The sequence below is a fragment of the Leuciscus leuciscus genome (genome assembly GCF_965113295.1).
Source record: "Leuciscus leuciscus genome assembly, chromosome: 20".
Taxonomy (NCBI): Eukaryota; Metazoa; Chordata; class Actinopteri; order Cypriniformes; family Leuciscidae; genus Leuciscus; species Leuciscus leuciscus.
The window spans coordinates 13,094,032-13,105,133 of NC_138744.1; the positions used below are offsets into that span (position 1 = coordinate 13,094,032).

Sequence of the window (11,102 nt, forward strand, 5' to 3'; positions counted from 1 at the left end):
AATGCAATGTATTCCTGTGATGGCAAAGCTACATTTTCACTGAATTGCTCAGTCTTCAGTTTCACATGATCCTTCAGAAATAATTTTAATATGCTGATTTGGTGCTCAAACATTTTCTTATTATTATCAACGTTGAAAACAGTTGTGCTGCTTAATATTTTTGTGGAAACAGTGATACATGTTTTGAGGATTAATTGATGATTAGAAAGTTCAAACAAACAGCATTTAAATAGAAATCTTTTGTAACATTATAAATGCCTTTGCTGTCACTTTTGATCAATTTAATGCATGCTGATTTTTTTTCAGAATTCTTTGATTAGAAAGTTCAAAAGAACAGCATTTATTTGCAATAAAAAATGTCTGTAATGTAAAAGTGTCTTCACTGTCACTTGTGAACAGTTTAATGCATCCTTGCTGAATATAATATTTTCTTTTTTTTTAAATCATACTGACCCCAAACTTTAGAACATTAGTGTATGTCAGTGCTTTGATAGAACAAACCTGAATTAAATTATGCTTTTGTAATTTAATACAACTTTGAAGTCTGATTAGACAATATAGATTGTAATATTTTATTTGAAATATTTACAAAAAAACTTTGCCGGGAGCACCATATTAGCAGAAAATGAACTGAGTAACTAGTGTCTTTTCAAGTTTACAAACTGAGGTATTAAAGAGCAGGTCAATTTTATTAGATCAGAGATTCTGATTTGATGAAATCCACAAAAAGCAATGAAGTCTTATCAAGCTGGCGATAATGATATCCACAATGGCCGCTGTTGTCATGGCTGTTGCTGAAGTGTCTGTAGGACTCCAAGAGTGCACATGGAGAACTTTGATACCTCCTAGATGAACTAAACGCCATCTTCTTTTCATCTTACTCTCTGCTGACGAACTGGATAAACAATAATTGAATAAAACAATTCAATGTTCAGCTGCAGACAAGTACAAACTGCAATATTTCAGAAAATAATATGAGAACACACTCACGGATGTCATTGTTTCTGGTGATGGCTATGGCAGCTCTTGCACGCGGGCCCTGCTGAGTGAAGTGATAGCCAATCTTTATGATGCTGGGGTTATTCTCCAACATGGATGCAATCTCCATCTCAACTGAGTCGCCCAGTTTCTGTCTCTGAAGGAGTGCGCATGAACAATTTAGTTTTACGATTTAACATGCTATCAGATGTTTTTGGCAAGAGTATTTTAGCCTCTTACTTGGTTGTCAATCTTAATCTCAGTCAGGGTGGAGTTCTCTCTCAGTGCCTTGGCGACGGCCATCATGCCTTGTGCAGTAATGAAGTTGGACTCGATGTTGAGGCTCTGCAGGGTGGTGTTGGACTGTAACATCTCAGCTACAGCCTGACTCGCAAGAACAGATCAAGAGAAACAACTGATGTCGACTGACCATCATTTCCATAGTACATACAGATGAAGACAGAATTGAGCAATGATTATGAAGAAAAAGCTTTTTTAAAATTTTTTTATTTATTAAAAAAAGAACTATTCATTGGTCAAGAAAAATACACTACAAAAGTTTGGGGTCGATAATATTTTTTAATGTTTTTGCTTTCATACTCACCAAGGCTTGAATCAAAAATACAGTAAAATCATTAATATTGTGAAATATTATTAAAAAAAATCTATTTTCATTTATTTTACAAATGTTATTTATTCCTGTGATGTCAACGCTGAATTTTCAGGATCATTACTCAAGTCTTCAGTGTAACATGATCCTTCAGAATTCATTCTAATATGCTGATTAGCTGCTCAAGAAACATTTCTTATAATTATTAATGTTAAAAACAGTTGTGCTGCTTAATATTTTTGTGGAAACGGGGATACATGTTTTGAGGATTAACTGATGATTAGAAAGTTCAAATAAACAGCATTTACTTGAAATAGAAATCTTTTGTAACATTATAAATGCCTTTACTGTCACTTTTGATCAATTTAATGCATCCTTGTTGAAAAAAGTATTCCCTTTTGAACGGTACTGTACATTACTAAACTGATTAGTTACAATACATTGTTCAAAAAGTGTTTACTTTTATTTACAGCATTTTAAAACTACAAAACTTTAAACAGACTAAGAATTTATTTGATCAAGACACAGTTAAAATATTTTGAAAAATATTTTCAGACTTGTATGTGGAAGAATAATATGAGATTGAAGCAAAGGAATGAGTGAATGAAACAACATCAGAATTGCAGGCTTCAGGACTTACAAAGGCCACAGGGTCATTACTGCGTGTCCCAGCGATGCTGAGGATTTGCACATGTGTGTTGCTCTTCATAGCCTCAAAAATCTCTTTCAGGGTTGGGATGGGAATGTCCTACAATCAACATAAACACTCATTAATAGCAGCATTCCGCTCAAGCAGAGAAATGCATAAATTCTTATGATTAATTTAGGTAATTAATCAGAAGATTTCAAGAAAAAAAAAATACTTAAAGTGTAAGTGAGCAATCTGTTTATAATATTAATGTTATGTCTAGCCTGTAATGTGATTATAATTATGCTTATTGAGGTGTCAGTACTGTTGGCATGTTTACCGGGATGTTGTTGAGGTTGACCTCCTCCAGGCTGCTGTCGTTTTTCTGGATGAGTCGGAGAGTGTCCTCCACATCTGTGTCATTTGGAGGCTCGTCAGGATAGATCTTATACACATCTGGTTTCACCACACCTAAAAGAGATTTGACCAACCAGCTTATGATACAGAAGTTCCTACTGTGAATATATCAGCGACATTCAGTGAATTAAAAAAAACTCACTATATAAAACTTTCAGTTGACATGAAATAGTTTAGTGTTAAATGTGTTGTATGTATACATACTGTTGATGCCTTCTGTGTTTGCAATCTTGCCAGTGGTGTTCAGGGCATCATAATATTGCTTGTTGCTCATGAGTGTGTACATCCCCAGGATGGCTGTGAAGATATAAGCATCTTATTAGTAGATGATTTAAATATACAATACTCTCAGAGTACTGTAATAGGATGCCAGTGAATATATAAATATGTTTTAATAAAAACATAATAATACTAATATATATAGTACATTTGCAATACATTTATATGAACAATATTACATAAAATAATCAAATGTATTAATATTTAATATAAAATAAATACAAAATTTAATATAATAATAATATGTTGAAGATAAAAATAAATAAATCATTTATATTTGATTTAATGATAAATGTATAAATAGTAATTATAAATAATTATTTAAAATTATATCATAATTAATCATTTAATTTTAAATAATTATTTTAATTAATATTATTTAAAAAAATAAATAATAATAAGTACATGTTTAATAAATTACTAATGTTTTTTTTTTTTTATATAATAGATCATAGATCATATTTTCGTGGAATAGCTTGTGAGAAACACTGGCACAAATCATTTAAACTGCACTGCAGAGAACTGTGTTGAACAGCAGGTGGCGCTGACTAACCAGTAAACCCACCATTAAAAACTCCCTCTCCATGTTTCAATTAGCAGACTGGCTGGACTAGTGAACAAAAACAGTGGGGCAATAGCAGATAAAAATTGAGATTGAGTGATAGACCAGACCTCACCTTTGTACTACAGCTCTGAATGCCATTTTCAGATACAATAGCCAGATTAAAACCACCAGCACAATTAAAGGGGTGAAAAAGTGCGTTTATATATATAATGTTCTTTTAGGTCTGCCTATAAGGTAAGTAAGATTTTTACATCGAAAACATCCTAATTCAGAAGTAATAGGCTATTTTCTATCTCTTTTTTTAACCTCTCTTTTTAAGCACTCCATTTTGATGGGTCATGCCTCAACTTTCGATGTTCACCATACATGTTTGAGCCAGAGTCTGATCCAGAATCAGAAGAAAATCCACAAACCTACAACGAATATGCTACAGAAATGTGTTTATCTCACATAGTTGAAACATCTGCCGATGTGAAACATTTATGCGTATTACATATGCTTTAAAAATCTTGGTTGTACCAAATAAAGTTTAAATACTTGGAGTTACCACAACTTGCAGGGTTTAGTGTAAACTAATTATGAATGAATGTACCATAGTTTATCGCACTGTTGTTCTTATATGCATCGTTCATCATTTACAGTCAAATGAAAGTGAAGAGAGAATATATTAAACAATCTGTAACAGACAAAGCAATAGTGACACATGGTAAAAACATTGTTTCTCACAATTGTGTTGCGAGCCTGCAGTCGGATTCAATATAGTCAGCATGCATCATCTTTTATTTTCAGTCCCTCTGAAAAGCCAGCGTCAAACTGTGCTTTGTTTAAAAATGAATCCGCAGTAAAATGAAGTGACCTAACAAACAGTGTTTTACTGATGCAATCTGGAACTTTGTTAAAAAATAAAGTTCATCCACGCTTAGGATCACAAGAAAGGCAATGCAAAGACTGTTTTTCCACAACTTGGCACAGCAAAACGTCTAGTAATTCTCAGTCATCTCGATGGTTTTGTTGCTGGAGTTATCCTATGTTTGTGTCTCTCTCGTATTTACAACTACATGACATGTGCAAATCAGTGGGTGGGGCTAAAGAGGCAATGATGTAGAAGTAGGTGTTGATTTTCTTCTGCAGAGGCGGTCTTTCGTTGCATTATTACGCCATACTGAGACAAAATCCGAAACAAGTCATTTAGGGAGCTTGGTTTTAGTAAAAGCTGTTTTTGGACTAACATGGAAGTTTTGAGTTCTGAAACTTCAAGGATATTTTTTACAGTATAATGACCTCTTGTATGTCAAAAGATCAATGAAAATTGTATTTCTCAATTCATGACCCCTTAAAAAATTGAATATTACAGCTATCTGTGTCTGTACAATCTCTAGTTAGCTGCATCTCAGCAAAAGCAGACTCATCCATAAAATCACCAAAGGCAAACCCCTATTGACAGTTTAATCCTGAACTGGACGTGTTCCAGAGTTAAAACGGTGTTCTGAATGAGGGGCTCTGCTGGATAATCTGCACCCAGTGACACGCTCCAAAACTCATGTGTGCTACGTCCACAGCTTTAAATGCCCTTAAGGGCAAAGGCTTATTATTATGTGCTCACATCCAGCACCAGGACATTAGACTAGTGACCGGTTTCCATCACTTTAGTAGCCTATGTTACATCAAGAAAAATGTTATGTTGCACTTTTAATAGGAACGGTAAAATATCTGATATTTATGTTTGGTTAAATACAGCCAAGACACCGTCACAGAGTGTTTCTAGTCTACAGACGACTTGCAGCTAAACATTTTCACTCCATCTCTGCACACGTTGACTAGTTGGTGATTGGTCATCTTATTTTGGTGAGCTGCTGAGCTTGGGAAAATAGATACTGCGTGGTATAATTCTGTGCATGACCTACCACATTCATAGTTCCACATACAAGTCAGCTAGGCTGGTTCTTTAATATATATTCAAAAACAAATTGTCATACGAGACACTGATTGTACAAATAGAGCAGATGAAATTAGAAAGGGTTTGATTGACAAATGTAATGGGTATATGATCAGCTGTTTACAATAGCAAATAGAAGACTAGTCCTTAGTCAAGGATCCAAATTTGGATTACAGTCAGAGCTGTTACAGGACATTACAGGTTATGAAGCGAGTGATTGGTTTTAGAAGAGTTGTAATGCATATCTTTAGAGCACTCTGGACCTGATATCATAAGTTGTTTTATGTCATGTGAATAGAAACAACAGGAACAGAGCAGAAATGTGATGCCCACCTGCAATGTCACACATTTCAGCATCTGTTGCATTCCTCAATGCTTCCTCCAGCTCAGGTTCCAGAGTGATCTGTTCCTCCGCAGGGATTTGTCCTGACCCTGCTTTAGGGACAAAGGCTTTACCTACAGACAACAGAGAGAAAGAGAAATGCTCACTATACTAATTTACAGATAAAATAAGAATGAATGTAAACAAACAAACTAATAATGAAATTATCATTAGAAAATGATACATACTTATAATAAATAATCATTTAAAATGAATCTATCAGTCCAATGGTGGTGGTACCTCTCTTCTCCCCTGTAAAGGGTACCAGATCATCTCTGTCCTTGTGTTCAATGGCCTCTTTCTCCAGGTAATCCATCAGGGCGAAGCGATCGAAGGGGCCTGTGGGACTTTTCTTGGTCTGGTCACGCTGGCGGTAACCGGCTGGGAGCATGGCATTCTGAAAGGTCCAGAGAAGTGTGTGAATTTTAAAACCATCATTGCTACACTTTCCTGTATGTGTTCTGTTTACAAATGAAGTGTGCTCCTGTAGAATTTTGAGCTAATTTTAACTTCAATAAAAAGTATGTTTAATAATTAAATTGAACCCTTTATGTATGTAAAAAAGTTTTAAAGGATTTCTGCAACCAGAAATCACCTATTCACATAGAATCATTTGTTTTAAACAGAAAATTCCGTCATCATCCCCATGTCATTCCAATAAATGTTTTTTTTGTAATGGGACACAAAATTTATTTTCAAAATGTCAAAGCTGCTCTTTTTTAGTTAAAACAAAAATGCATGACAAATCATTGTCAAATTCAGCAGCAATTATGCTTATTTATTTTGCAGATCTCTGGAATACTTGACTCTGATTGATCAAACACTGCATTCAGCGGTCACATATTTCCGAATATTCACTGTTGCACATAGCATTGCTTTATATCAGACCATTGTTCCGCTGAAACAGTGCTAGTTTCATGTCTCTCGTATCACACTGCGGGCTTTTTTTTTTTTTTTTTTTTTATGCAAAGCAACTGGTGCAATCTTGTGTCTCGAGGATCACCTTATTTTGCGAAAATGATCTTGCTTGTTTTTTGTTTGTTAATTTATTCATTCATTCATTTGTTTATTGATTTAAATTAGTTTTTGGGCTGAACTCAAATATGTAATCCACTTAAAAATGCAATTCTTTTTGCAGCAAAGCTATATAAGGACCATTTTTGGTTCCCCAAAGAACCATTCTCCACTATAAAGAACCTTTTGTGCAATCGAAAGATTCCATGGATGTTTATGGTTCTTCATGGAACCATCGATGCCAATAAAAACCTGTATTTGCAAGAGTCCATATACATGGCACTACCGAGTTGTTGAAAAACAGTGGGGTTTTTCTCTTTGGTCATATATTTTCTCATCTCGTCTACAACTGATGTCACCTTGCAAACAGTTGCATGTGGCAAAACCTTTTAATTGCTTATATAAAAGGTCCGTAATGTACTCAAACAATATCTAGCTAGCCATGATTTAAAGATTTGCACGGCATAGTACCTCAGGGTCCATCTCCTGTAGTTCACAATCCAGCTTCTCCAGCTCCTCTGCGCTGAGGCCCTTGAGGATGGCATCCTCGTCAATGTCTCGGGGATCGCTCTTAGACATGCTTGATGCTTGTTGGTACTCTCAATTCACACAGCTCGCCCAGAGACAGCGGGCCCTGAGAGAGAAATAAAAGTTTAAGCCAGAAACTTGCACAAAAAAACAACTAGTTTTAATATATTTGGCTTGCAAATAAGGCACAATAATGGCTGCTTGCTTTATTCAGTCCCTCAAAGCTTTCTGTAGAAGTTGAGAATGAATGGGAAAACCTGATTTCCAGTCCAAGTCACTTTCAGCCTGGCCAAAAGAGCCAGACACTGAAAGTCCACGATTGGGAACCGCTTACATTGTTAAATGCCACAAAGCCCAGCTGAATTAAAAGGACAAGGCTAGCATTTGTGTACAGGAAGAGCTTTTGGGGGTCTGAGGGTACAGTGTACTTGGGAACAGAGATATGCCTTTCTGACAACACCATCTAAGATCATAAGGGACATGAGGAAAGAACTCACTGCTTTTTGATTCCAGGGCACAGAGACAGAGAGAATCTTATCTATTTTTAGTCCCTCAACAGTAACGCTTGGGTTTTGGGTTACAGTAAGGAGGAGAAGGTTAGAATTGTGAGGAGTTATCACTGGCTCACACTCATGTGAAGGTGGCCGCCTGTTAAACAGGCTGATAGAGTCATGGGCTAGTCAACAGTTTCAGACCACCACACCCAAACTAGATCTGCAACACAAACTAGACAATACAGACTAACATGTTGTGTAACAGACCTAAACTCACCCATCTGTATCTAGACTTTAAACTTTAAAACTTAAAAAAAAAGCTAAAGCTCTCCAAAAATGTTTAATTGTAATCTTTCAAATGCTTCTGATATGTAATATTTCTAATCAAATTACTTTTTTTTAAGATCGGCGATCAATGTTTACAATCATGTAGTAAAACCATTTGGAGACCAACGAGGTCATGATCTAAATATATGCTAATGAACATTACTGCTAAATTTCACACAATGAATCACACAGATCTGTTATGTTCCACACTTTCATGAACATACACTCCTGATACTTGCTACATAATGAAATAAATATAGTAAAGTAATGAGCAGATTAGTTAGTGATGGCTAATGTTACATTATGGGAAGAATCTAAAAAAACAAATGTGTTTTTGTTTGTTTTTTGGGTGTGTATTTGTGGTTGTCTGTCTATCAGAGGTGTTAGACCAGAGTAGCATGGCTCTAATTTGTAAAGCCAGTGACACAAACACAGGATCAGAGAGCTAAAAACAGAAAATAAAAACTAAATATTGTAGACATCAATCAATCCACCACATATGCATGTGATACAAGTTTACTAAATCATGTGGTACAAGGTTACTAATCATTACATCACAAAACTCAGTCCTCACCCCATTTTAAGAATAATTATTAATCATTAGCAGAATTGTTTTTCAGATTTAGTTAAATATAACTAATTAATTGTCTTTAGCTGGACTAAAAGTAAAGACTCTGCGCTAGTACTGAACATATACAATTTTACCTATTCTACCAAAGCACTTTACAGCAGATACATTTCTCTGAATTAATATATCTAACTACCTTAAGTTTAATACAATCTCAGTTTTAAACAAAGGTTAATGACATTAACTAAATGACCTTGCCCTCAGAAATGGACAATGCATCTGACACCAGTCTTTTAGGATCCTGTCAATCTACAAGATTGACAGCTTAGGGATTATAAATAGCAATAAACTATTGTCTCTTCAGTCTTACAATAAAAACACAGGCCAAAAGCATGCCTTCTGTTGACCAGGTGTCATCTTTTTTGTGTTGTGAAAGAAAGATAAGCGGCTGTCTGCCTGTTCCGCACACCTGTTCTCTCAACTCTTAAGTGACACCAACTCAAGCCTAAATAATATTAGCTGAGTTTCACCTGTTCAGGCCCACTGGTTGTGAAAAGGGTCTTTTAAATTAGTCCTTCAACATGGAATCCTTGTTATTTCACTGTTGCAAGGCAGCAACTAACATTTGACATTTCCAAATGGAGAAAATATTTATTTAATTCAATTTAATTTTAGTTGGTAAAGTAACTGTTCTGTTGAATTGATATGTGTGTTACAGATATAATTTTAAAGTTGTTGTAATATAGTGTTCAAATTATAACTATTATAATGATTAAATGGCAAATCAAACAAAAAATCTGATCAGATAGGGCATGTTAATTGAACTGTTTAAGTGATTAAACTCATGCAAAAAGACAGACAGAAAGACAGACTTAAGACAGACAGAAAATAAAGGTTCCAATGGTTTATTTGTTGTTGTTGTTGTTGTTTTTGCAGCGATGCCATAGAAGAAAAATTCAGTGAACAATTCTTAAACGGACCATTTTTTCCTATAGTGTGAAGAACATTTAAAAAAATCTAAAGAACCTTTTATGCAATGGAAAGTTATGTGGATGTTAAAGGTTCTTCATGGAACCTTTGTTTTTAGGATTGTAGGCAGAACTTCCAAACTCTTGAAAATAAAATTCTTTATTGGCATCCATGGTGCCATGGAGAACCTTTAACATCCATGGAAACTTTCCATTGCACAAAAGGTTAAAAAAAACTGAAAGGATCTTTGGGAAACTCAGAATGGTTATTCTATTGACCTGTAGTGAAACCCACCTTTTTGAACCTTTATTTATAGTCCTTTCTTGTACAACATGGCAAATAACTTTAAATCTGTCCTTCAAACTGACTGAAGGCATCTCCAAAAGCAACCTGACTCTTTTGACTGGTCTCCTTCCAGAGGCCACAAAGTTATTATCGTCCATATGGCAAAAACTTTGGTTCGGTCTCAGAAACCCAATTCCCCCTCTGGTACTTCAAAAGGACGCAGAACAAATATCGGGCACTGACACATCAAATACATATCATCCACCAGAAAAAGTGTCCAGAACTCTTCTGACATGCAGCAAACAACCTTCTTATTCAGATTCACAGTTTATTCATAGACTCTTTTATTGGGAGCATTTTCCAGCTGACACACAGCTCATAAGACTTCACACTATTTGTAGGTTGACTTCACCAAGTCTAACCACCCAAGTGTAAAATTCCAAATCAACCTCAGATTAATTTTAGCTTCACAAGTCAGCTACTTCCAGCTGCATAAATCCTCTCCGCTTGCAAAGCTACAGTGTGCAGTAGCACTGCCAGCTGGGAAAATAATGGCTGTTTTCAAAACAAAAATACATATATATAAGAAAATTATATTACATAGAAGGATGACAATCAGCAGGCATTAAACAAGACTGACATTTTCAATAAAAGATTGTTTTGATAAAACCTCAAATCAACAGGTGCATGCAGGGAGACCCTGGAAAACACAAAGCCTTACTCTAACATAAAAATAAAAATCAACCCAACTAATCTAACTAGATCTAGTCTCTAACTACTCTGATAACAGTACTCTAATAATAATACACCACGAACCACTCACTGGGTATATGCTTCAACACAATACAAATAATAATTCATGCATTAGAAGCTGAATGCAACAATGCGTTTATTGCACACTGAAATAGACATACAAATAAAAGCCTATGAAGTTTAAAAGCTTATAAAAATGTGGTTCTGTTGCTAGAAGAGACACACAGACACAGATTACCTACCCTCACTAGGACTCAGAGCTGCTGGGATCTTCTGTACAGACACTGTATGTTTGAAATCAGAGAATAGCCCCTCTCTCTCCCCCTCCTTCCCCGGTAGTATTTCCCCCCCCCCCCCCCCCCCCCCCCC

At 35.4% G+C, this 11,102-nt stretch overlaps 1 protein-coding gene across 1 annotated transcript; it reads right to left on the reverse strand.

The window, feature by feature from the left end:
* Positions 1-670: 670 nt before the first annotated feature.
* tmod4 (tropomodulin 4 (muscle)) lies at positions 671-11,086 on the reverse strand. Its single transcript, XM_082150972.1, has 10 exons — positions 10,976-11,086; positions 7,281-7,443; positions 6,036-6,192; positions 5,747-5,869; positions 2,838-2,930; positions 2,557-2,687; positions 2,229-2,336; positions 1,219-1,362; positions 991-1,135; positions 671-895 (listed from the first exon to the last, which is right to left on the reverse strand). The coding sequence occupies exons 2-10, from the start codon at positions 7,386-7,388 to the stop codon at positions 873-875; spliced, it is 1,032 nt and encodes a 343-aa protein (XP_082007098.1). The 5' UTR covers positions 7,389-7,443; positions 10,976-11,086; the 3' UTR covers positions 671-872.
* Between the last annotated feature and the right edge of the window lie 16 nt (positions 11,087-11,102).